The 27,671-nt window shown below is 37.3% G+C and overlaps 2 protein-coding genes across 2 annotated transcripts in view; both read right to left on the minus strand.

Annotated features, from left to right (window-relative positions):
• The window catches only part of nero (deoxyhypusine hydroxylase nero), a 39,314-nt gene extending 13,873 nt beyond the window's left edge, over positions 1-25,441 (minus strand). The window contains exons 1-3 of the mRNA XM_081765664.1: positions 25,396-25,441; positions 19,661-19,748; positions 11,610-11,920 (exon numbers count right to left, since the gene is read on the minus strand). Of these exons, the coding sequence (XP_081621790.1) occupies positions 11,610-11,889 (280 nt within the window). The 5' untranslated portion in view covers positions 11,890-11,920; positions 19,661-19,748; positions 25,396-25,441. The remainder of the gene's footprint in view (positions 1-11,609; positions 11,921-19,660; positions 19,749-25,395) is intronic.
• LOC145689439 (uncharacterized) lies at positions 19,997-21,661 on the minus strand. The gene has a single exon (XM_081763594.1). The coding sequence runs from the start codon at positions 21,659-21,661 to the stop codon at positions 19,997-19,999; it is 1,665 nt and encodes a 554-aa protein (XP_081619720.1).
• Positions 25,442-27,671: the final 2,230 nt, after the last annotated feature.

Genomic DNA, 27,671 nt, shown 5'->3' on the forward strand with positions numbered 1-27,671 from the left:
CCAATTTCTCTTGTTCCCTGGTCTCTGGCAGCAAATCTAATGTCGACAATTCTGCTCACTGTATGATTTTCTGCTTTTGTCACCCCAATACTTAATAATTCTATATTTGTACATTTCACCAGTTCTGGTTTCACACATTGAATCATGAGATCTTGTAAAAGTTTCCATGCAGCATCAACGACGAATGGAGACATTGGTCCTGAAGTCTGAAACCTATGAAGGAAGGTCAGACATTCAATAGATACCATCCTGCAAATACCATTTTTCTTAATAAAGAGGTCGCATGCTGCTTTCTTCAGGGTTTCAATAGGTCTCGTGCTTGGCAGCTTTGATTGTTGTAAAAAATTAATCACATAGTCCCAAATTTCCAATGTCCACAGGAAACAAATGGCATTTTTCAACCAGCGGATGCCGCACTTTACAGAGTTGTATCCTCTGATCTGTGTAAACTTTCCTTGACGAGCCGGAGAATCACTGAATAAATAGTGCGTCGTAGGTTATACATATTCCAGTAAACCAATTCATCGTACCATCACTGATTCATAAAGGCTTTACGTTAAATATATTTCTCTTAATTTATCAAAACAAAAACGCCAGAAGAAACTAAATTTTCGCCTGACTTTTCCTGATATTCCAGTTTGTACGAATTCTGATTGATATACGAAAGGGGCTTCTTAAGGCTGTGTCTAAACTCGGAATGCGATGGGATTTTCCTATATAATAACATGGCATGTTTCTTTCCAAAATATCATGAAAACTATATAATTTATATATTTCGAAATCGTCCAAATGTTTGTTAGTATTAATATTGCATGTTCACTTTTAATTTTTCTTGCTAGAATAATATTAGAATACGCTAACTAAAAATTAATTTTCTTCTATTTAACCCTTAACGAGTTTTCGTAACCATATGGTTACATATTTTTTGATCTTGCCTATTGGGTTGAAGAGTATTATATTTCGGTATTGTTCCTTGTAGTTATTTCTGTAAATACTTTCTGCGATGGGAGAGCAGCTATTACCCCCTTGTGACAATTCTGGTGAAGTTTACGCGGGAAGTAGTGTGTGGATATGTTGTTGTTTTGCAAGCAGTGCTAGAAGCAGACAGGAAATATTAAATACTGAAGGTAAGCAGTTTATGTTTTTATGTTTTTCGATATGTTCTTGTTTGTAAGTCAATGTCCAACAATGTGCAAGTATGAAAACGGCATAATGTCAACAATTGATTATTATTTACGATAAAAATATACTACGTAACCATTCGGTTACATTGTTCGGCAACGGATCAAACGTATAATTTGTACAGGAAAAAAAATACAACATATTGGACTAACTTATATTGATGTATCATTTGAAATTTTTATAGAAAACCTAACGTGAAAGAGAAACATAGTACTCAGTTTATTAGTCAAATTTTAAATTTCATACAGAGGCTGAGTATGGGATATACTGTATATATAATGTGTGTGTGTGTGTGTGTGTGTGCGCGCGTGTGTGTGTGTAAATACATTTTACTGTGAAATCTCACGTCAGGTGCAAAAGAGAAATATTGTGTTAGGCTATTTACACTTTTGCAGGTGAGTGTGTTTCGTCAAAAATGGATGAAGATCTTACGTCCGTTGATATATCCTATGGAAGGAAACTAAGAATGAGGGCAACAGTAGTGATCTCTTTCTCTTCTAATCTATCGGATTTCGGAACCTCAGATTCAGAGCCTGATCTTACTTGCAGTGATTCAGATCCAGATTATATACCTGAGGTATAATACAGAGTGAGGCATCAGTCAGTTAAGACCCCTGTAATTAGCACAGGAACGTCTTGGTATCCACATTCGGTTCATGGCATATGTTCTTCGGGTGGGCAATGGACCATATTGTTTGACATGGTTGCCCTGGCGGCCATCTTGGAAGCCGTAATATTGGATCCAACTTTGGATTTTTAAAATGGAAATGTGGGGTATCATTTGACATGACCTCAGTTTCAGGGAAACAGTGATGCAGTCCATTTCACCTACCATTATTGGTTCAGAAGTTATTTCCTCTAAAAGGGTGAAAATTTGGCATTACAGCATTATTTGCTCTATGTGCTATTCTTCTTGAGCAAGACGAATTGCAAAGCGCCTCTGCCAATCCGCATGGATTCGCAACAGCATGTCCAGGTCAACGGTTTCACAAAATTGCAAAATTCGCTGCATTAGATGGTGGATATCATGGATGGGTTCTCAATAAATAAGATTCTTTAGATAATCCCAGAGGAAGAGCTCTAGTGGCGTAAAATCTGGGCCACTCTATCCGTCTCCGTCGCCCTATCCAATGTCCCGGAAATGGTCTATTAAGCCATTGCAGTGAACATAACGCATAGTGAGGTGGAGCTACGTCTTGCTGAAAAAGGATGGGAAATCACCGTCCTCATTCAAGAGAGAGGAGTCTGAGTTTTCAGTCGTGTACTTTGATAACTTTTTACAAGTGTGAAATTAATGCAATATTTGAAAGATGTAATGAAAATCTCAACTCTTCCAAAAATGAGACAAAATCGTTTAGGAGGATGTCATATAGAAGAAGATAAGATTTTGTCAAAGAAAGGAAGAGGAAATTATGATTATTATAGTGGTAACGATATCATTGTGGTAAAGTCGGTAAACAATAAGCGCGTAACGATGGGTAGCACGGTAGCAGGAATTCAGCGACTAGAGTATGTAAAGAGATATGACAAAGCGGAAGAAAGTTAGGTGCGTGTTTCATGTCCTGATATCATCAAACGTTATAGCAAACACATGAGGAGTGTAGACAAGTCAAACATGTTCATATAACTTTGCCGTACACGAACGAAATCAAAACGATGGTGTCTTAGAATTTTTGGGTGCATGCTAGAGATAGTTGTCGTAAACAGTTGGTTACCTTACAAAAGAGAGTGTAACGTACTTGGGAAATCATCCAAATATCTTAAAGTGTTTCGGGCTGATACTGCATCTACAGTAGTATGATGCGGAAAGCCTAAACGAGGAAGACCTTGGGCGAACCTCAAGTGAAAATATGTCGAACTGTTGCTACGTGACCATGTGATGACACAAGAAAAGATTTTGTTGTTCATTGGCCAGCCCACACATCTCAGGGAAGATGTCGTTTTTGTAAGTCGGGAGTAACAAGCTCACTCAAGAATTCCTCTATGCGGTTCCATTTGTAAGTATATGTATCACGATAAGGAATGTTTTTGGCACTTGGTAATTGATATCTTTTGTGGATTCCTAAGTCATTGTTACACTACTTTGATATATTCAAATTTAAAAATATAAAAAGTGAAATAAAAATGAAGAATATTCTATAAAACTACGCATATATTTGAATATTACCGTATATTTTATTCAATCTGTATTTTCAGCGAAATGTAAATATTATTATTTTTTTTTTATAATGTTGTGGACTCATTGATAGTACCTTACATTTTCTTATAAAATTAATATTCCAGATTTAGATATTAAATCCTATAAAGTAAACAACTCTTCCATGTTTCATTTCTTATGAGACTACCATTCTTTATTGAAATGTGTTACTATATGGCTACAAGGACTCAAAAAACACTTGACGGACAACTGTGCACAGTAAGCATTTGGACACAACTCAGTTCTCGAAAACTATTGGCGAGAAAATTTAGAAAACTACTTTCCGATGATATACAGACCAAATAGACGACTTACTGCAAGTATCATATATGTTTTGATAATTTTAAGAGTTAGTGAACTGTTAAGGGTTAAACGCTGTTTAATTTATGGTCTTCATGTTGCAATAGCGCAGAACAGCAGATAGGAGGTTTCTTTCATTCTTTGCCCCCGCTAGGTCACGTGCGTTAACTTCAGGTTGTCCCCGAAGACAAACAAACCGATGGAATGCAGATTGACAGCACATAAGAGCAAAGTCTGTTTTCTCTCTCTTCATTGATCACAAAGATTTCATTGATTCTACGTAAACATTTCCGCGAATAATTACCTGTAGTGGCATATTGGAACGAAAGTAACATCGTACGAAAGTTTCAGAAAATCTGTATGTTGCTTTCAAGTGAGGGATGTGTTCATCTTATAAAAATAGTTTTGAACTGTATAGTGTAAGGTAAACTTGTTTATTTGTAGCATCAACTGACAAAAGTTTGTATAGAGATTAAATAGGATTTACCCTGTTGTGATTGATAGCGACCTGCAAAATAGTAATATATGTGCAAGAAAAAACGACGGAGAATTCATTATTCAAAACTGCCAAAAAAGTAATCTCGCCAAGGATCTGTTCTTCAGAGATATTGGAGCGATTTCCTTCATTCCACCATTTCATTCCTTCCCAACATCACCGTCTCCTTTAGCCTAGCCGGCATAACTGTGGGACGTAAAACTCAAAGATTTAATTTCATTTCTAAATAATAACCTAATGCATTCTACAGTGTTCTATTCTTCGCTAATGCCCAATAATAGCGCACAGATTGATGATATGCCATAAAATAGATTATTCATGAAAAAAAAAGCACTAACATGAACCAGGTAGTCACTACAAGAAAGAGTGATATGTATTTCGTTCAGATAGTGTTCTCCATGAGACGACACGAGACGAGACAACAAGTAAGGTTTCTCGTCTCGTCTCCTAAATTTACTAGATCTCGTCTGGTCTCGAGCCTAGAAGGCCTTTTTCGGTCTTGTCTCGAAATTTTATTGTTCCGTTTTGTTAATTTGTGTAAAAAAAGATATACCCTAATTTTTTCTTGTTTTGTTATGTTTAAAAATATACGCTATTTTTTTCTTAATTTCATTTGAAAGTTACCACAACCGTTCCGCATCACGATTGGTCCACGAATAGTGTGATATAACAACATTTAAACCATACTTATTATTGAAGTAAATTGTATTATGACTTGCATATTTTAAACGTAGATAATTGCGGTTCATTGCTTTCATACTATCATTTTATCAATTTGAAGTTTCTTACATATGAATCCTGTATACTAACACTAAAACAGTGTTTGGGATCCATGACTTGAATGAATTAGTGTTGTCCACGAGATTCGAGAAATTTCTCGTCTCGAAAACAAGACGATAGTTATTATGTTTCTTGCCTCGTCTCAAATTTAAAATGTTAAAAAGGTACAATATCCAGTTTTTGTTTTTCTTATGCCACAGTCAAATATTTTTCAGTGTAAACTGTCGAGTTACTTGTAGAAATGTTAGTTTCAAATGCAAATTAACAAGTATCTCTGACACTTTCATTCAAGAGGTCAACCTTTTGGGAGTTCGTTCGAAAATACTGTCACGGACGCTCATCGATATCATCGTTAAACTTTGTCCGTGATTGTAATTTTAGTTCAATGTTCTTCAAAGGACATTCAACGAACAGCGAAAGGAAATTATGGATATTTCAAAAATCAAATTCTGTTTAATTAATGAATTCTTTATCTGTAAAACTGCTATGTAATTCCGTCTTTGAAACCATTGCCAAGCACTGAAGTCAGCTAGCTTTCACAATTCAACACGTAAGATCTATGCATTGACAAATATGATGACAGAAGTGAATTTCAGAGGTTTACGTCTTTACGTATTCCACCACGAGTACAGGAAGTTCCATAACCTCGTCTCGAGTGGAGTAACAAAACTACTGGGCTCTTCCAAAGTCGGGGTAGTAGCTTCGAAAATCCATCAGGAGGAACACCTAGTCACTAGTGTGGATCATATTGCTTATCTAGACTACATCAATAAGAAAAGGTATGTACCTGTTAATATTTGTCAATGCCTAGTCATGAGTCAGTGCTTGGGAAGTTTCAAATAGACGCTACTGATCAAAACTACACACATTAAAAACATTCCCCACAGATCCTATTCTTTTATTTCAACCGAAATGATTAATGACGAATTTATTGGTGTACAACTTATCGATGTCTAGATTATTAAGAAAGTTTTGGTTATTGCTATGACACCTCTTGCGTACGTCCCGTTCTATGTAGATCATAGATAACTCATAGCGTAACCGCAATACAACTACAGTTACTAACATCTTACGTGTTCTTATTTCTGTGATAATTCTGGTTTGAACTTCCTATAAAGTATTTCTACTTATAATACCGATTCAAATATTATCAAAACCTGTGGCGTATGTAGGATCTTGTTTGGGAGGGGGAAAAGGGGGTTGAGAACCGGTAAGAAGCATTTGTGTTGTACTTATAATGCGAAAAAATAATAATGAAATTTTTTCGGGAGCCTAGAGCTCGATAGTCCCCTAAATATACCACTGATGAAAACATTGTTGTTATAATTATTAGTGCAAAAATGTAAATTATCCTTCAAAATTTTACAAAATACTATGATCATTGCATTGCTCACATAGAACAATATCATGGTATGGAGCAAACGTTTCTTAGTTTCTGAGTTAACAGGTTTTACACGTAAATTTTCCAAAAATAAATAAAAAGTGGCATCCGAGATTTTAGATGGCTAAGTTCTATCCCGCGAGGTTCTGGTCAGGATAGATTTCGTCTGGAAAGATGTCGACTAAACAAGATTTTGGTCCGCGAGGTTTTCGCCAGGCGAGATTTTAGTTGGGATTAAAAAAAAAAAGTATGCAAGAATGTGGATATATGGACAAATATAGCTTTCCGTATATCTATTTTAATTGATTCCGTGCGATTTGTGATCATTTCAATCTGCGACAAGGCCATTACTGTTTATCGGCCAGATTTGATTGAGAGTGATAAGATTTCTCAGCCGAAAACAATAATTCCAGTTTGCAACCAACCGGCAATTGGTTCTTTAAATGAATCAGGAGAGTTGATGTTATGAACTACGTAGGGGAAACACGGATAATAGTCTCTGTTCAAAAGTGACACAATTGTAAATTCCTAAGATGTAACGTAACGTTGGTCAGGAAACTGAGTCAAAATACTATATAATGCACACACACACACACATTATATATATATCTACCCGCCGCAAAAGCACTTCGGACATCATAGAAAAACACAATAAATACATACAATTCATTTGGAAAGCTATATTAACGTATCACATACAAAATACATGAATTAGTACGGAGTCATGTTGCCTTTACTTTTGAGAATCATTTGAACGCGCTTGGGCATAGAATCATTAAGAGTTCGAAAATAATTTAAGTCCATATCAATACACCACATTTTCTTCAGTTCTGCTTGGAGGGTCTGTAGGTTCTGAACCTTCTTCTGTCCCAAGAATACGATGCGGTTCTGAACCTTCATACGATGCCAACAATTTTCAATTGGATTTAAATCGGGGATATTCCCAGGCCATTCTAACATCTTGATATGTTGTTCCTCAAGAAAATTCGTTACCTTTTTAGCCTTGTGACAAGGAGCGTTATCATTAAAAAAATCACAGTCGTTGATACGGAGCATATCCACTAACTGGTTCTGAATAACATTGATATACCTATCAGCGACCATCGTCAAATTTTGTGGTAAGAAATATAAACCTCCTCTCCCCATTTCAACTGAAAAACTGGCAGTGTCTAACGGTTGGTACCGTATACTTTGGGTCGTACCGACCTGAAGATGATGGACGTTGAACCTTAACACCTCCCATTAGGAACAGCTGGAACGTGCTTTCGTCGGAAAACGTGACTTTCTTCCACTGTGCTGATGTACAATGTGCATATTTCTTTGCGAAAGCAAGACGTTGTTTCTTCATGCGGTCGGTGGGTAGAGGCTTCTTAGCAGCAGTACGACATGGCAAATCCAGGTCTTTTTTGCAAACGGTGCTGAATTATACGAACACTAACGTTTTTTGACTCGGGAGCACTTCTGCCGTCAGTCGAGGATTCTTCTTCATTTCTCTCATTAGGAGAGTGTCTCTAGATTTCGTTGCTTTTCTTGACCTTCAAATACCGAATCTGTTCTTTGGAACCACAGTCGGAGGCAGTCCTTTGGCAACTGCCCGGACCTTCATTATAGTTGATTTTGTACGACCTGTACGTTTACATATCATCTTAAGTGCCTTCCATTTCAATTCAGGCAGAGCATGTACTATTACCATCTCAGATATTGTTGAAACTTTTTTAATAGTAACTAGACATATTTTCAGAGACCCATATATTTTTTTTTTTTTTTTTTTGTCGAAAAAAAATTTCCCGCCAAGTAATGGGCCATCAAAGACGGGGAGTACAATTTATGAATTGTAGAAGACATGGAAAATGATCAACTTCGGAGCAACACCATTCATCTATGGGGACAGGTAGAGCTATAATTCTTGTTCTGGTATGTACATAGGGATATAAATAAACTCTATTTTATTATAGTTTGGTTTGCGCATGCGTATCTTTTTGTACATAAATTAACAAATGAACGTCAGTTTATCTGAAAAGTCGAAGTTTGCGATTTTTTTCGAGCACTTCCGGTTCGAATTTTAAAATTCTGTTTTCACGGTTGGTAAGACCTAGTTACCCGCTTTCCGAAAAAAAAATGTATCGCTTCTGTGTGCAACCGTTTCGTCGCAAAAAATTCGAGAAATTGTCAAATTTTCAAAAATCGCCATTTTCTCGAAAACAACATTTTTTAAAATTCTGAAATTTTGTCAGATGGTTCAACTTTACATGAATAATAAATACACCAAATACCATTCTCCACCAATGCTTCATGAAATAACTATAGCCTTTTGAAATTAGCGAAGTTTCGTTAACTTCGGCGTCACAGTTGGCAACACTGGAAACAATCAAAGTGCAACAATTTGATGATATTTGTGGTTCGCATTCATTAAATGAAGAATAAAGGTTTTTCCTGACTGCTCTTTATTATTTTGATCAAAAATGCTCTCTGAAATAGTAAAATGAACCTCCCCTAGTCATCCGTTTTCTTAAACCGAAGTAATATGAGGTGGAAATTATGATTACGAAACACACAAATTTTAAGTTTACTTGAAACAACCATCGAATAAATTCTGATGATCTATAAAAAGCCTGAACTACTACCTCAGTGATGATTTGGAATGCTTCAGACTAAGTCCCAATACGTGCGATATCTTTACAGTGATCGAAAACAGACAAAAAGTTAAAAAATCAAAACGTTTTCTTACGCGTTCCATCAAAGAAATTTACGAACTTTTTAAACAGAACAATCCGAGCATAAGAATGGGTCACTCGAAATTTTACAGTATTCGACTAAAGTGGGTCAGTCCGCAACCTGCGAGGGAAGTGTGTATCGTGCAAATTTAAAGTTAGCTGCTACTGCGTTGCAACAAATCAAAGGTGCAACCTGTATAGAAGCTGTCATGAGTGACCTATTTTCTTTAGTAGTATGAGCCGTAGAAAATGAGAGCCGTCTTCTTCAAGAATGTGGTGAATGTCCTGGAGTGGATGAAATAAGTGTGGAGTCTTTAATTATTGATATTGATGAAAATGAAATAAAATCTTTGTTTTACGTCCCACGCTTATGCCGGTTAGGCTAAAGGAAACGGTGATTATGAGAAATGAATGAAATGGTGGAATGAAGAAAGTGGGAGGAAACGGGAAAACCCCGAGAAAAACCCACGAGCACAGTGTTTGTCCATCACAAAGTCCATGCGGTGCGAGCTGGCATCGAACCAGGGACCCCAAGCAGTGGAGGTGAACACTACCACTGAGCCACCGCGCCCCCTGATGAAAATGAAAGTGTTACGTGTGCCATATGGGAAAATAATGATCCCGTTAAAACAACTGTGCCACTTTCTGTTTTCGTATCGTACGTTGCTCGTTTAACTGTAAGAATTGTAATTCATGACATCAAGAAAATCCAAAGAGAATTAATTGCTACCGAAAGGCATCGTATAAAATTTAAAGATACAAATTCTATTTTACTTCATGTGGACTTCGCTGAAAATTGGACTGTTATTCTGCAAAGTGAAATTCAGAGCTGTCACTGGAAAAACGAGCATATTTCCATCTTTACGGCAGTGATATATTATTATGAAACAACTGACAGCTTTGTTGTAATAAACGACGACAAAACACATGATTCAGCTCATGTACTCATACCATAGACAAGATTCTGAAAATACTCGAAGAAATGCGAAAATATATGTTACATAAAAAGGTTTGAATACGTGAAAATAAGTGTCTACAATTTCCCAAACCGTGTCTGTGATTTCTGATGGTGCTGCATTCCACTATAAAAATCGCTTTCAGATGTTCGAGATGCAGACAGATCCGATAAAGCAGTGTTTTTTCAGTGAAACCGGACATGCAAGAGTCTCTGCGACGGTATTCGGGGGGTTGTAAAGAATGTGGCAACGCGGCATAATCTTAGGCAAAAACAGATACACATTATTAAAACTGCAGAAGAATTCGTGAGTATAGTGCAAGTACAAACTCCGGGTATTATTAATACTTTCGTTTTGTTGCCTAGAACTAAATTCGACAATTTCCGGGAAAAAAAAAATGCAAGAATGAGAAAGCGTGCGACCGATAACTGGTATTCAACGAAGTCATTTTTGGCTTTCGGAAAATGGCGAAATTTTTATGGCAGTAACGGGTCACCATGAACTAACTTCATGCTTCCCCCAAAATAGAGCTTATGCAATTTAAAGAATAGATTTAAGAAGTCTGAAAAAAGGAACTTTTGTTACATGTATACAGTATGGCGTTAAATTCGTTGTACAAAAGCAGAGGAGTGATTCCTGAGAGTAAAACAAACAAAAAAGTTCCAATAAACATAGGGCGAAAACCTCATAGTTTTCGTGTTATAGGCTGCCGAAAACATGAAAAAATGAATTTTAAAGGTCCATAGCTCCAAAACTATGGGACCTACTGTAGTCGGGTCAAGACTTCACTTAGGAACTAGTATGTGCTCTATTCAAACTCACGCAACAATTTTTATGGAGGTAGTTGGAGAGTACTTTATATCATAGGCCCGTAGTCAAACTCCCTCATAAGAGCAATTTATTGAGAAGTTGTAAATGTTCTGCATTATAACAAATATTTTATGAACATAAATAACAATTTAGGAAGCCATATGCAACTTTCTTCTTTTTAAAGTTTTACACTTAAGATTTGCGGCCTGTGGAAACAAGGCTATGAGAATCAAACCAAAAACTATAGCACACAAGATAAGCATCTTATTCATACGGTTACGTGAAACGAGGAACTGATATATTCACTGTCCTGGAAAGATTTCTTATAAACTTCGAAAGGAGGTAAGAAATACAGATAACAAATAAAAGCTTTATCCCTCTACAAAGTGGGTTTACAATTAAACTATGGACCCACGATAACCATGATATGCTGTGGTTATGATCTATACGATTTAAGATGTTTTGAAACCCCCACCGGAAACAACTGAACGTGCTGCACCAGAAGTTTGGGGAGAAAGAGCCTAAATTAAGGTTAATTCCTTGTAATTGTAAGAGAAAGATATTTGTATTAAGAACTGAAATTATATATTTATTTTACGTAGATTGTGAATTTAACGTGGATAAGTGCATCTAGTTCACATAATTCATGTTAGTGTCTTAAACAGCGTTTCTATTTGATATGCCCTACCAGATGAATTAAACTAATATATTGTTCATAAGTGTGTTTATAAAAAGATATATTTGCTTTAATGGTAGTCAGTACGTTACATAAAACTAAACTTAATGTTCTTACCTGCCTCGTGTCTAACCATTGGTGCCTGACTTGTATCTTCTAAAATCTGTAATAGTATAGGAATCGCTCTCACATCCTGCATTTGGCCAAGACAATAGGCTAATTCATGTTTTAATAAAACAGAAGGGTCGCTAAAACAGCGACTAATGCACTCAATGGCTTTGGCTCCTCCTAAGTTTCTCAGAGTAAAGAGAGCTCGGAACCTCTCCTTCATCGGCCGGGTGTCATCACTCAGTACCTTTCCGATTGCTTCGATCTTCGCTTCCGATATTTCTGACATCTTTAAAATGAAGGATTCAATTCACCACAGCCTGTATTACAGAAAATATATAAATGTCAATTTTAATTACCTTAGAATAAAATTATTACTTAACTGTCCTAATTAAGTTTTTAAATGGCTTTAGTACGTTGATAACATTTTTCAGTACCGGTAATGTGAACTTCAGTATTGGGCAAGTTGTTCTTGTTTTATTTTTTTCGTGTGTGGAATCAGTAATTATGAGTTTATTCTTCATGAGTGTTCTGGTACGACGAAAACTTTAAGTACTAAAACTGTCTCCGATTGGCTAACGTTTTGTCGGGAAGACTTGCCCTGCTAAGAAAATACAGTCAAGTTAGTTACAAATCAACAATGAATACTGAAAAACATCTCAGGGGCTTCAAAAACTACTTTCTCAATGATTCAGTCTACGCTGGAGTTTATCAGGCTATTTGTCAATGTGATGGGATGACAAGCATGGAACCAACACTAAAGTAGCATATTAGAAAGGAGAAGGATCAAGATTGTTATTTTTGTTATTTAAGTCTTATCACAACACTTAGCATTTCAAATCAAAAAATGAAGTTAGTTCAAATAACTCTTTTTCATCAACATATGTTCTTATAACACTCACAATCGGAATGTTACATCCATCACATAAAACTTTTATCTTCCTATGTGGGGAATTAATTTCCTCATTACACCCTAATGTCTGACGTCAGCACGGTTCCACTCGAACTAGTAGACCTACCAACAACACGCTGCATTTCACATGTCCAAATACTATTTTAAATTTGTTGAGAGGCCATGAATTTCACGAAAAATAATCAATTCACCATTTCTTTCCTGTAAATTTTACGTACTTTTCATATTTCTGGACATACTCTCCGGCACTTAACCCACAAAATTATATACTTGAAAGGAGGGTTTGCCCAAGTGGTTTTTTTCGGGTTTGACCCACCTGAAAAAAAAACTCCTGAGTTTTTGACTTTTCTATTAATATATTATTGGTACAACTAAGGTGATCACATTGAAAGTTATTTTTATAATATTTTGAACTTTCTTTGGGAGAATTATATGCTTTCATGTTAAGGTAGCCAACAACATTCAACATAAGACGTTTATCAAGTTCTAAATGCACTGAATGAATGAATTTAAAAAGCTCAGCTTGAGAACAAATTAATGTGTGGATTATGCTTATAGCCTATTTGAAGGTAAACAAGCAATTTTGTATTTTAAAAAATACTTTCCGTGAATAGTGTGCTTCCTGACTCGGTGCCGTCGAGGGACGTTATCCCTCATACGCTGACAGGGTTAATATCATAGGTGTCGGTACTAACAGTAAATATGTAAATACATTAGTAAAACTATTAGTATTTTTTCTTACTTTTCACGGTAACAAAAGTATTCAGTAAAATTTGGTTTTCCAACAACAACAGTTCAGTTCAGTCATTTGTTGCTACCCTTCAAATAAGCATTCTCTAGAATCAACACCAATAATAGCATAAAAATTCTTGTCAAAATTAAGAAGCTTAATGCTCGGAGCTCTCAAGACTACGGAACGCTTACTATTTTAAGTGCTGAATTCAAACTTCAGTATTAATGGAAGTTTCGATGTACAGTAAAGCAAGTTGCATTTTCAAGGAAAACCCGTCGTGAAAGAAGTGTTCGGGAAATTCCCGCAACTGAACCCACAACGCATCGGAAGTGAATACTTCAACAATAAAACTATTTATTTTACGTTGGAAAATATTTAATTTCATTTATGACATTTTGGAACATTTACCTTAATAAAATATGAATTATAGGCCTATCTTTGTTAATTGTTTTAAATTAATTTTTAGGAAAGAACCGTCTTGCAACAGGTGCTCGGGAAATTCCCGTAATTGAACGCACAAAGCATCGAAAATGAACAATAAAACCGTTTATTTTACGTTGAAAAGTATTTACTTCATATAAGACATTTTGATGAAGTATGTCTATGTTTTAAATTAATTTATTTGGTACTCATATTTGGCGAACGTCAGAGGCTCCTGGAATGACTCGATCTACATTTGTTCGTTTGTGTACCTGTACCACACAGTGTTCAACTTTTGGTCTTTTAAATTTCAGGATACAAGCTGGAGACACTAAATTTTCTGTATAGAGGTTTTCGGCATACCAAAGTAAAATTACAAAATGGCGCCATTTCTTTCTTTCTTTCTTTTTTTTTTTTTTTTTTTTCTTTTTAAAATAGTGGATATCCACGCTACAAAGGGCAGTTTTCGGTCTTTTAAGTTAAAATTTTCAAAGTAGAAGCACGAGAGATTAAATTAGCTGTATATATTTTGGCGGCATAAAATTTTAAAATGCCGGCCATTATTCAAAATAGCGGGTATCCATCCTACAGGGTGCAATTTTCGGACTTTTTAAGTTGAAATTTTTAGGGTAGAAGCACAAGACATTCTAAATTTGCTGTATAAATTTTTCCGGCTATCCAATACAAAATTTCAAAATGGCGGCCATTTTTCTAAAACAGCAGTGAATAGAAAATTGTTGCAAGTTGTGACAATGACAATCTTGAAATGTAAATCATATTTTAACATTTTTACCCCAAAGACATTGAAATATTTCGAAAAAACCCAATTAACCCGAAAAACCCATATGGGTTTAAGTGGGTTGGGTTTTTTCAAACTCTGCCTGAAAGGGAACAAGTCCCTGACCAGAACCAACAATGCTATCTTAAAATAATGAAATATTTAGAAATAAATACCTGGAATTTTAATGTGGTAAATATAATACCGCAGCTTACTTCACGAATAGGGCCTATATATTCCTTTCTAATATTACAACTACTATAAAACAAAATGTCCTACTGCACAATTAACAGCCGAACTGAATCACCATTACTTCAGAACCTGAATACACTTCAAACTTCTTCTAGAATGGGACCAGTGTGATTCCCAGTTAATAGTCTAAAAAAGTCTAACTTTATTGACATTCTAACGATGATAACCGATATAAATTCAAATTTCTAATTTGTTCTTTGTAAAAGGAAACGTTCACTACAATAAACATGTGTCGCCAACAAAATAGCTTAACACACACTACTAAGCAATACACGTGAAATGTACCTGTAGCAACGATGTATTGCACATGAAATCAAATAATAAGATTACATGAAGAATATTATCACAACACTTGTCGTCAGGTAATATCTACTTCTGCGCTCAAACAGAGAAGTAACAACTATTCACAGTAATTCACCACGCGACTCGGTACCACTACTGAACCTCGAACAGATAAGCTTTCAAAACCGGAACCAAACGAACCAAATGACTGAATCAGTAAAATGAATGAAGTGACCAAAGTAAAAATTTGACATATTTTGCTCTCGTGCAGTCAATCTGCGCCCATTAATTCAACTCTAACCTCAAGAAACACTTTTAAGGTAGTGAATTTCCAGCATTTATTCCGCCCGCCTAGTTTTCGACGAAAAGGTTTTTTCTCTGTTAATATCGTTAGATTATGTACAGAATAACTTTAGTGGCTTCAGTGTACGTACACGATAAGAAGTGTTGTGCAAAAGACACTACACAACTTTTGCTAGGTGATTACTAAAAAGCATGAATGCAATCTAACCGAGTCATTGCAGAGCGCAGCATGGAGCAGGAACGTTAGCAAAGGTGGGTATACATATGTACGAGGATAGCGCAAAACACTACATATGGCATAAAATTACTTATCTTACGTGATGAATTACATAATTGTCTGTTACTAAAGACTTTGTAGGTATTATCCCGATATGATTTTATTGGTTGCATATTTCTGTTTCAAAGTAACATACAGGAGGTAACTCATTACTAACGTATATTTCCCTATTATGTAGATCTCTTAACTCTCGGATATTTCTATGTTCGCGTCATGAGTCAGCACACTGATTTCAGATACTTCACTTCACGGTAAAAGCTTAAAGATGGGCAGCCAAATGGCAATTAATATTTGAGTAAAGTACGATGAAAATTTTAACGGTCAATGTTCCGTTAAGGGGGTCCAGTGTCTTTGACACCATTTCCTTCTATTGATTTTCGTTTGATCACATAATATAACGTTATATTAGGTTAAGTTAGGTCAGGTCAGGTTAGGTTAGGTTAGCTTAAGGGGGTCCAGTGTAGTTTTGGACCCCCTCAACGGAACATGGACCATTTTAACCAGGGTGGATTGATTTAAATCAGACTGATTTAAATCAAGATTTAAATCACTTGATTTTTTTAATAAAAATCGTTGATTTAAATCGAATTCCGAAATAAATTAATTTAAAGTGAAAATAAGTAAAATCCCGTTTCTGTTCTGTTATTTCGATTATGAAAGTTAATAATCATAATACAATGAGATTCAAATGTACAGTATAGTATGAAAACAAGTGTCATGCAGAAGATGATTAGGGAAAATCCCGTTTTGAACAGGTAACGGAGCAATCCTGCTTTCTTCTTTTCGTAACATTGGGTTTGGGTTTTAAAATCGTTAACTATTCCAACGAAGAAATTGCCATCGACATTTAAGACGAAAATTCTTTTTTGTACGTGTCTGTCTGTTTGTTTCCAGATAATAGGGCGTATTTAGAGGGGTCCTATCACCTCTTTTTTTTTTAAACTTTAGGCGAAATTTATGTATTTCATGCCGCAAGCTAGTTCTGAGTTTTTAAAAATAGGCCCTTGCCAAATATCAGTAACTTTTGTAAAAAAAAAAAAAAAAAAAAAAGTGTCATTTTGATAAACGTTGTTGTACTTTTTCCTTAATGCTTAACCTATAACCTATTTTTAGGTGATAGGGTAGAATCTTCATTATTCGATTAAAAAGTACCAATAAGACTTTTTACTTCGTTTTCTTCAAGACTGGAGGCATTTTAGAACACGTTACATATACTTCCATGCCTTTCTGCGTTGAGGCATAGTGTGTGATGACGTCATAAATTTAAAAATATATTTTTTGTTATGCGTATTATTATTATTTTTTTGGCGGGTTACATTTTATATTCAGAAGACTGAAATTTTACACACTCGTTCAGTGCACCCCTTTATAATTTTCAGATGTTTTCAGATCTCTGCGTGGAAACAGCGGGGTCCAGAGGGGCAAAAATGTTTCAAAAAGGATATCTTTAACAAAAATAGCTTTTTTCGTGATTTTTCCGCCTCAGATGGAGACATATGAATGGTACCGTTTGAAAGGCTGTTCTATTCTGAAGAAAATGATGTACATATTATGCTCCTAGGATAAATAGGAATGTCTCAGGAAACTGTTACCTGAGATTCTGTTTTATACGGGAATCTGTGGTATTTGGGGAATATTATTTTTCGCGGGCTTACTTTTGCACCTACAAGACTGAAATTTTGCACATTTACTCAGTGCACCCCTCAGTATTTTTTAGATTTGTTTCAGATCTCTGCCTTAAAACAGGGGGAGGGGTCCACAGAGGTAAAAATTTAAGAAACAAGATATTTCTAACAGAAAATTCCTTTTTTTCGTGATTTCCCCGCCCCAGATACATGATGGAGACATTTAAAGGGTACCGTCTGAAAATTTGTTTTATTCTTAAGAGAATAATGTACAAATCATGATCCTAGGATAAATAGGGATGTCTGAGGAAATCTTTATATTACATCCGGGTCATCTGGGGCATTGTGGGAATGTTCTTAGCTCATTGTTAAATAGTTTCCTCATCCTTACTACTCAAGATAGAATCTTGAAATTTTGTATACACATTTAGTACAGCTCTTAGTATTTCCTAGTTGATTTTGAGATCTGTGCGTTAACACAGGGGAATCCAGAGGGGATCATTAAAAAAAAAAAAAAAATGCCGATTACTCTCAAAATTTCCCGCTTCAGGGACATGATAGGGAAATGTGAATGTTACCGTTTCAAAAGCTGTTCTATTCTAAAGAGAGTGATGAATGTACCATGATCCTAGGATAAATCGGGATGATGCTGTAGCTGCTTGACTGAAAGTCTATAATTTACCTTTAAAAAGAGCCATAATTTAAAAGGGTTAAGAAACACTGTTTGGGTTTGATATAGGTTAACGATTGGGGATAATTCAAAATTCAACCCCAATACTTTCACTTAAATGGCATAATTAGCATTTAATACTAATTCCTAATGCTTTTTCTTCAGTTCGCGACTTGTATTATACGAGGAAAAAGATTTGATTTAAATCAAAAAAATCGATTTAAATCAAAAAAATCAACAAAAATGATTTTTTTAAAAAAAAAATCATGATTTTTTTCACCCTGATTTTAACTAACTTAACTCTCGATTACCGAAGCTGAACTTTATAAAGACTTGTGTGGGTAAAAAAAGTGAACTATTCGTAACGAAGACGGAAAACGTTCCTTGCGGGGCTGTACACAGCCTTCACTCGCTGACGCTCGCTTTGCAATACTTTGTGAATTAAATATTGGTAATTTAACCTATGGAACCATAAAACGAACGAACGAATCTGAGTACAAGATAGCAAAAAAAAAGTAGGTAAAAAAAGCGGGTTAAATTCCAAAGTTGGACGTCCGTTTCCAGCAAAATTTTTAAAATTTACAGGAAAGATACGGATAATTTGATCGTTTGTGTGCTTGATAATATATGAGAGTCTCGAAAAATCTGTTTATTTGTTATATATAAACGACTATAAACATGGGACTATACGGTGAGCGGAGGGAACTACTTGGCGCAAGGTAACCGAACAGTTGCATTGTGGGAAAGAAACGAGCATTTATGTTATCAATACGGCGAATGTACAAGGGCAATGAACTAACAGTTTTAACATTTGTGAAGCAATACGTTGATAACGAGCAAAATCTTTTAAAAGTTTGTGAAAAGCACGGATTAATGAACCTAATAACAAATTGCAGAAAGTGTGCAACGGACATAACAGCAAAAAACTTGGCAAAAGCGGACGCCCAACTTCGCAATAAATGCCAAAAAGCTGGCACACCCATCGCTAAAAAAGACCCACTTCACTTTGCATACTGTGGTTATTAGCTTATTTATGAGCGGATGGATGCTTAACAGATTCGATTTACTAATCTTTTTATCATGCGGTAACTTTCTGCAAAGCAGAGCTTAACTTTGCCCCTTCAGTTTCAAACCTATAAAAAAGCATTTAAAAATTAAAAATCGTTAAGTCAGGTTACCCGGCAAGATTTTACTTAGACTAGAACAGTACTAGTTCCCTCCGCTTGCAAAATTTTTCCATGTTTATAAGCGCTTTAAAATAAAATACACAACTTTCGATCTCATTACATATTATCAAACACACAAACGAGCAAATTATCCATTTCTTCCCGGAAAATTTTCAAAATGTTGCTGGAAAGGACGACCAACTTTGGAATTTAACCCAAATCTCCTACTAAGAGAAGTTTATATTCCATGAATATACGTATATATCCGTACAGAGGCCTATGTTTAGAGGGTCATATTTTTCTTACAATTTCATTAATTTCTGTTAATATTAGGTTAGGTTAAGTCTAACTACTTGCGTCATTGCATTCATATTTCCATATGCGCTTCCGGTAAGTATATATGGTCCTACAGCATTTCGCATTCCTTCATGTACTCCTATTCCATTCATAAATGAGACACAAATCAATTAAATTCTACATTTCCCTTACCCCCACTCATTTCTCCTGTACATCTTTTATTTATTTATTTTACGTACTTTTGGCAACTTTCATCTAAACATAGCCCGAAAGATGGAACATAGTGTTCTCAAGTTAAGTCAAAAAGTTGTACAATGTTAAAAAAAGAGAAGAAAAATTCTTACATTAATTTTGCTAACCCTATTCCTTATCTTGTCGCCATGTGTCAGTTGCAATACGAATTACATGCTTCTTTTGTCTTCGGAGTACGGAGTTCTCATGTTCTCTCTCTCTCTCTCAATGTTTTGATGCTCCAGGAACTCGTCCGCTGAGCAATACAGACGGTTAAATGGGTATCTATACTTGTAGAGATGAATGGTCCAGGATCAATTTGGGAACAAAATAAACAAACACAATAGAAACAATCACTTCATGTGGAACACTAACTATGTCGAAGAAACTATATATTACAAACTGCGATGAATAACATGAGCACTGCACTGTTGATCACTTTGACACCATTACAAGTCGTAGTTGTTCACTATGTAATATTGAAGCAGATGATACAGAACAAGGTGGTTTTTGTTGGCTAGTAAGAAAGACACTGTTACGGGGCTTGTGAAATAAACAGAATGAATGAGTGTGTTGAGTATTGGACGGTAACCAGGCGTTAGAGAGCACTGAAAGGTCAGGTGGTCAATAGAACCCTCATTTATGCCACAATAACACAAACGTGAGGGGCGCTGCTGTTGTTTATATTGCTGGATGGGAGTCTGATCAGTATTAAGACGCAGGCGAGAATATAAACAATGATGTTTTCTTGTCCAATTGTGAGGGGCCTCCCATTTTTTCGTGGTGGGAATCGGTTCTAGTTGCCAATAATAAATCCCTGGTCCTGATCGTTGTTGTTGTTGGTAGGTTCGCCATTCGGTTTGTCGTTTCTGGAGCAGCATCTCGGCGAAAGAAGATGCTGGAAGCCGGAGATCAATCGGTCTGCCATGTTGTGTTGCATATCTGCTCAGGATATCGCTAACTTCGTTCCCGGGGATGTCGCAGTGTGAGGGTGTATGAATTAAAGTAACCACTTGATGATTCTTATGTAATATTCGAAGCTGTTGGCGAATATTGATTTGTAACCATGTATTAGCGGATGTCCATGGGGTTCTACATATTCCTTGTAACGCACTAAGGCTATCACTACAAATCCCCACGATAGGTAGTTGTCGTTGTAGGGCGACTTTCAATGCCGTGCGAATTGCCCAGCTTTCTGCTAAATAGATGGATGTATTCGGTGGAAGTCTGTGAGTCTCTGCGTAATTAAGCGCTGGTATATAAATTCCTGCTCCAACCACAGATCCATGTTCGGTATGCTGTTTAGAAGCATCCGTGTAAATTAAAATGGTATTGGAGTGATGAGATTGAATGTGGTGTTCCCAGAGATGGCGCACTATCTGAGGCTGAGTGGAGCGAAGACGTTTAAAAGAGACCACCGGTTGCTCAAGTGTGGGAGAATGTAGAAGAGTATTATATTGTGCAGTATAACATGGTAGTTTCGGTCCTCGATGCAATTGATTGAGCCAGTTATGAATACTATCGAATGCTCGATAAATCCAAGGTAGCTGTTTATAATATGGAAGTCGGGTATGAAGGTTGCTATTGTATAGGAATTGTAATTTCGGTAGTAATAGGGATGAGATGCAGCATATGCGTTGAAGGAGGAATTTTTTAGCCACAAAATATGTTTTTACTGGGAAAGGAATTATTCCAGCTTCTTCTAAAAGTGCTGAGGAAGGTGCCGTCTTTGGTTGTCGGAATATAATTCGCTGTGTTGTGGCTTGAAGACGGATGTGATGTTCGCTGATCCGTTTGGGTAGTGGAGAGAGTAATATTCCGCCATATTGAAGTTTTGCATCCACACATTGAATACTGACTTGTTGCAGGGAGGATATATCTGTTCCCCACCCCTTGTGGCTGATGCAAGACAACAACTTAAAATAAGGTTGGGCTTTAAGTGCTATTGTTTTGAGATGATGCTTCCAATTTAGTTTAGAATCGAGATGAAAACCAAGATATTGTAAAGTAGGTGTAACTGGTAAAGGAGAGTTATTTACCGTGAGATGGATGGGAGGTTGAAAACGTTTCCGGGTGAAGAGAGTGCAAGAAGATTTCGCCCAGTTGACTGACATGCCGTTTTCAGAGGTCCAGGAGTGAAGTTCTAGGAGAGCGTCGTGCAAAATGCGTATCCCATCCACTATATTGGAAGTTTTGACATATAACAACATATCATCACAGTATTGTTGAATACGAACCAGTTTTCTAAGTCGTTGATGGAGAGAGAGTGTGTATATATTAAATAAAGTGGGACAGAGACTAGAGCCTTGAGGAATACCCAATGATGTTGAACGATAAGAACAATATCTGTTAAGGTATTTGATGCAGATACGACGTTGTACCAATCAATTATGAGTATATCGGAGAAAAGGTGTAGGAAGTTGGAGTTGTGCCATGTGAGTGATGAGGCGATCGAGAAGGATGGAGTCATATGCATGTTCCAGATCCAGTTTAACAGCAATCAAATACTGCCGATGTTGGAATATGTTCCAGATATCAAGAAGAAGAGCAGCAACCGAGTCCAAAGATGACATGCCTTTCCGGTAACCAGTTAATGTGGGTGGGAAGACTGAAAAATATTCCAAGTGCCAGTTCAATTTAGAGAGGATGATCTTCTCAAAAACTTTCACGACGCATGAAATAAGAGTAATCGGACGATAACTCTGAGCCAACCCGATAGGTTTGTGTGGTTTAAGTATAGGGACTACCGCTAAATCTTTCCATGAAGATGGAATGTGTCCTGTCCTCCATATCTGGGAGTAGATTTGAAGAAGTACGGATCGACCATATGGAGATAGATCGTACAAGTGTCGATATCTAATCTGATCTCTCCCAGGAGCTGTGGATCGCCGAGCAGTTAACACCAGATTCAATTCTTGGATGGTGATATTCTTGTAGATTGGTGAATCACACGCCGGATCAAGAAGATGTTGTATAGTTCGTCTGTCATTCAGTGGTTCTGGAGGCGTGAGAAGGCGATGAAATTCATCAATCCAAGGCGGTAGACTGTCAGTAGGAACTGCGCGTGGAGTAGATCCTGTAATTTGGTTCCGTATAAACGTTCAGATAGAAGACGAAGTAGCCTGTGGGTGGAGCGTGGCACAAAATTGTTGCCAGTGTTGTTTGCGACATTGCTGGATGTATCGTTTATACATCGCTTGGGACTGGCGATAGAGTACATATGTTTGTTGACTCTTTTCTTTTAAAAATGCCTTTTGCTTCTGTTTACTATCATTTAAGAGTTGTTGGCAACGTCTGTTCCACCAAGGAAAATGGGAACGGGATGTTTGGGTTCGGGTCTGGCCAGGAATTTGAGAAGTAGATGTGGAGGCTTCTGATGATGCTGCTTCTATAATATGTATGAAAGAAGAGGTGTTGATAGGAGTGACTTGTACTGAAAAATACCGGAAAAGTTCGTCGGTCGCATTCCGGTATGTTGTACGATTGTATGATTGAGGAATGCGAGAAACGGTTGGAGCATATGGCGAAAGGTGAGCCTTGGGCGGTCTCGGAAAAGTAACTCCTTCAAGTGTAGTTATAATAGGGAAATGATCGCTGCCACCTGTATATCCATATACACTCCAACTATGGTTGGCATACAGAGCAGAACTGAGGATGGTGATATCAGGCGCACTGGGATAACCATTGAGGTTCGGGAGGCGAGTAGCAGTCCCATCATTTGCAATGAGCTGAGTTGTATGGTCCATTGCAGCGAGAAGGTTCCGAGCAGCTACGTTGGTGTAACGATTGCCCCATTTTACACTTTTACAGTTCGGATCATCCCCAATCACACAGTGACCTTGGATTGAAGTAAATAATTGTTGCCAGTAATGAGTTGTAGGAGGGCTGTCTGGTGGGGCGTAGATGTTGATAAAAGTGAGTCCAGCACACAGCACTCCGAGCACTTGTATTTTTGATGAGCCAGTTGGTGGAAGTGTTGAGATAACACTAGCCGGTAAGGAAGTGTGGATACCCAAGGCGATCCCTCCGTAGTGGTCATCCCGAGGACGGTGATAAACTTGGTACCCAGGAATTCTTAAGTTGTCTTCGAGGCGAGTCCAGGTTTCTTGTAACAGTATGATAGCCGGAGTAAAAAAGCGGCATATTTGCGATAAAAACACCTCCTTGCCACGAAATTGTTGGAGATTCCATTGTAGTATTCTTAACTGCTGCAACTGAGTCATTCTTGGATATGTTCCAGAAAGCGAATAATTCGTAGTAGTAGCGCCTGTAAATCTTATGCGGTAAGTGGCTGGGTGTCGGACTGAAGTTTGGGAGTTAACTGATGCAATTCTTGTAATAGTTCCTGTTTCTTGGCATGACTAGTATCACTTTCTTGGTTCCAAACTGGCTTCGAAGAGCCGGTGTACAAGGTATCTCCTCTGAACGTGCGAGTCCGTCTAACCGGAGAGGATCCTGGAGAACCTATTAAGGCACGTTCTTCTGAAGAAGAGTAATTTGTCGAGGTTGGAATAAACGATTGTTTCTGTGAAGCCGATTGGATAGAATCATGTCCAGTAGGTCGTCGTCGTTTTGGAGAAAGAACGTGGCGATGTTCATCGTGGAGTTCTATTTCTTTACGATAGGGAGGTCGTTGGGGTTTCGGAGAATAGTGGTAAGAGAGGGTGTTAACTTTCGTGGAAGAGGAAGGAATTGGCGGGTGCTCGGGCGTGTGCTGCTGAGGTAGTGCAAGGAGTGGGGAGTAGAAATTAGAGGTAGGTATACCCGAGGAAGGGTTAGGAGATGAGCGCTGCAAAGGAGGCACTCGTTTTTGCGTTTCGTTATAAGATAATTTTTCCAATACCATGAGTTGATTAATTCGCTCATGTCGTTTCCGGGCCGGGCAGGTGCGTTCAGTGGCTGCATGCGATCCGCGACAATTGATGCAGCTAAGTGGCTTGATGCAAGTGTTAGTATCATGTGAATCTCCACATTTAGCGCATATTGTTTGTTTGGAGCGGCACCCAACTTTACGGTGTCCCAGGCGGAAACATCCCCCCCAGCACTGTTTGACTGAGGGAATATACGTTGCTACTCGGAATTTCGAATAGTAGAGCGAGCATTCCTCTGGCAGATTTTGAGAAGCAAAAGTAAGTACCACTGTGGTGGTGGGGACGAACTCATTATCGTGCCGGCGATGAATGCGGCGGATATGCGTTATTTCTGCCCTACTTTTTATATCTGTTTTGAGTTCGGCATCCGTTATGTCAGTGTCCACACCTGTGATTACGCCAACGGAATGTGTGGCGTAGGTTGGTATGTATGCTTTCCATCCGTTGTCTCGTAGAATCAGGTTAGTCAGAAAGTCATTAGCTTGCTGTCCGGTATAAAAAAGCACTTTAATTAGATTTCGCCCCGTAGGTTGAAAAGATTTTATTCCTGGAACCTTATTGTGAAATAGTAATCTACCAAGACTTCAGGGGTGTTTGCGCCCAATATTTGGATTGGTATTAGAAGAAGGATCGGATGTCACGTGCACTACGAAATCAGGAAAGTGATGGTTTTGGTAAAGATTCACCGGTGGTATAGTTTCAACGGTGACCTCTGACGCTATAGGGATTGCAGAATCAGCAAATGTAGTGTCTGTGGGAGGGTCCGTGACCATGGAATGTGCCGGAGGATGGTCTCCTCCCGATTGTTCAGCCATGATTAACACTTCCTTATATCATATAATGCGTAATATGAATTATATGAATCACTGTCACAAGTAGAACAAATTAATGAAACACGTCAATTAATAACACTCAGCACTTCACTCGCGATTATGTGATCACTCAACTACACAGTACCACGCGCGAAATCGAACTGCGTTCTCATGTTTGTCAAGGATATTTGATCTTTGTTAACGTTGGTTTAAAAGCACAAGTTTTGCCGATAGGTGTCACTACAGTCTTCGTATCATTTGTGTATTTTTTTCCTTTCACGAAAATTTACAATTTCTCTTACAAATTTCAGCCTAGAGACTTCAATTTTTTTAGAAAAGAACTTCCTACCCTATCAAATACAACAGTCCTGAATTGTTGAAATGGATATCCAAACCTTTAACAATATAACTATTTCAACAATGAAGAAAATTCTAAATGAAGAATCGGTACGGACCAAGGGTTCCCATCAGGGGGCAAGGGGTGCGCTAGACCCCTAAAAGTAAATCGTACTTGGGAATATCGAAAGCCCAATAGAAATTTTACATTAGTTACAGCAAAATTTGAAACCTTGCTTATATTTGCAACCCTTAGAAACCACATCATGGGCGCCCTTGGCAAGGACTGTTGTGTTTGATAAGGTATGAAGTTCCTTCTCTAAAAAATATCTCTAGGTTGAATTTTGTAAAGCCCGTCTCACACCAATCTGAACTAAGGCCTCAATCCAGGCTACAACTTAACAGTGGTGCTTAACTCAAACTTCCATACAATTTCTTTTATCCTGAGGTGATGTAGGGATCTCAGATGATCCTTAAAACTAGGTAGGTTTTACCAGCAGAGCCTCTCGTGGTCGGTGTGTTAAACAGAGAAAAACACTTGAAGAATGTGTTACGCACAGGGCAATCAACTGTCCTAATTGTAAATATTATTGTTTATCTATTTCAGAATATGAGTTCATCCGAAGATGAAATAGCAGTAGCAGTGATATCTGCTCCGTTGTTGAGACAAAATCCGCCTTCTCCTCCTCCCAAAAAACGAGAGAGAAAGAGTAAAGAGGAGATGCTGGTCTGGGAGTGAATTGTTCGCCCAATAATGCACGAAAGCACCGTATTTTCAATGGTGAATAATGAACTGCATACAGAAGATCCCGGTTCCTTAAAAAAAATCTACAGAGTGGACTATTCAGAATTCCATCCGCTATTGAAATTAGTAACTCCGAAAATTCGCCAGCGAGATACGAACAAGAGGGAGTCTGTATCAGCTGAAAAAAGGTCTGTAGATCCTTGTATCCACCAGATTGTAGAACTGAAAATCAAATGACTTGTCCACATATGTAAATGAGGACAGTTATCAGGCGCGAAATGCTAAAATAAAAAAAAGAGCAAATTTCTTGTATAGGTACTGAGTGTATCCGCTCAGCTCACTACCAACAAAAAATGCCCACATAACCCATAAAGGAAACTTATACCGCGCCGGGAGCTCTTCTCATGCACTACACCCGGACTTTCTGTATTGTGCCAGCATTGTAGAACTGTTCACAAAAATTGCACGACGGCCACATTAACTATCATTGTTTCTGTTTCTGGTGTTGGTTTATTTTTCGCGTACCACACCTGAATTTTATGTTTATATGTGTAGAATTACTAGTATAAAATTATTACAAATGCTTTACGACGGATAAAATAAGTGAGTTCATATGAAAGGTGCCTGTATAGAAACTATTTTCCTCAGCGGTGAATTTCTGCACAGGTGTACAGAAGTATTATTTCGTTTACAAGTGGAACGCTACTAGTATGAAACCATGATAAATGCTATTGAAGCTCGTATCACTGCCAAAACCCATTCGTTTCCACTACCCTTACTTATGCGGATACCCACTATCACTGACGCACCCCCTCCCTAACACTCGGGTCCCCCAGCTTCGGTTAGATACCACTCGTGCATTTTAGTGGCGACCTAGCGCAGGTTGTTTGTGTTTTCTTGGCTGTAGTTTTTATGCATGCATCCGGACGCTGTATTTATAGGCAAATAGTAAAAGAATTATAATTTTTCAACAATTGCTTATGATACCCCCTTGAATTTTAATTATGCATTGTGGATATTTTCATGTCGCCCAGCACAAATCATTTAGAAAACAATAAGAGGGAAATTAGTAAAGGAATTCTAATTTTTGAACAATTATTTCGAGTGGTGCACCAAAAGTAAACCAGCACGCTTTTAAAAACATGTTACATTTTTTGGTATACAAGTTGAACAACATACTTAAATAACCTTTTTTTTTCGTTTAAAAGATTTAATTACATTTGTTCACACCTGTTGTGTTCGGGCGGACACTACTTACTTTACTGCATACCTTCTCTAAGGTCTTTATTCTTGCAGTTTTTAAAAATAATATTAATCGTGCTTCACATTATCTAAAAATTCATACTTTTCATATGATTCT

This window comes from Thermobia domestica, chromosome 7, assembly GCF_964235325.1.
Source record: "Thermobia domestica chromosome 7, izTheDome1.hap1.1, whole genome shotgun sequence".
Taxonomy (NCBI): domain Eukaryota; kingdom Metazoa; phylum Arthropoda; class Insecta; order Zygentoma; family Lepismatidae; genus Thermobia; species Thermobia domestica.

Bases quoted from the DNA above. Each gene is read 5' to 3' on its own strand.
- LOC145689439 (XM_081763594.1), bottom strand. From the start codon at position 21,661: ATGTCAGTCAACTGGGCGAAATCTTCTTGCACTCTCTTCACCCGGAAA.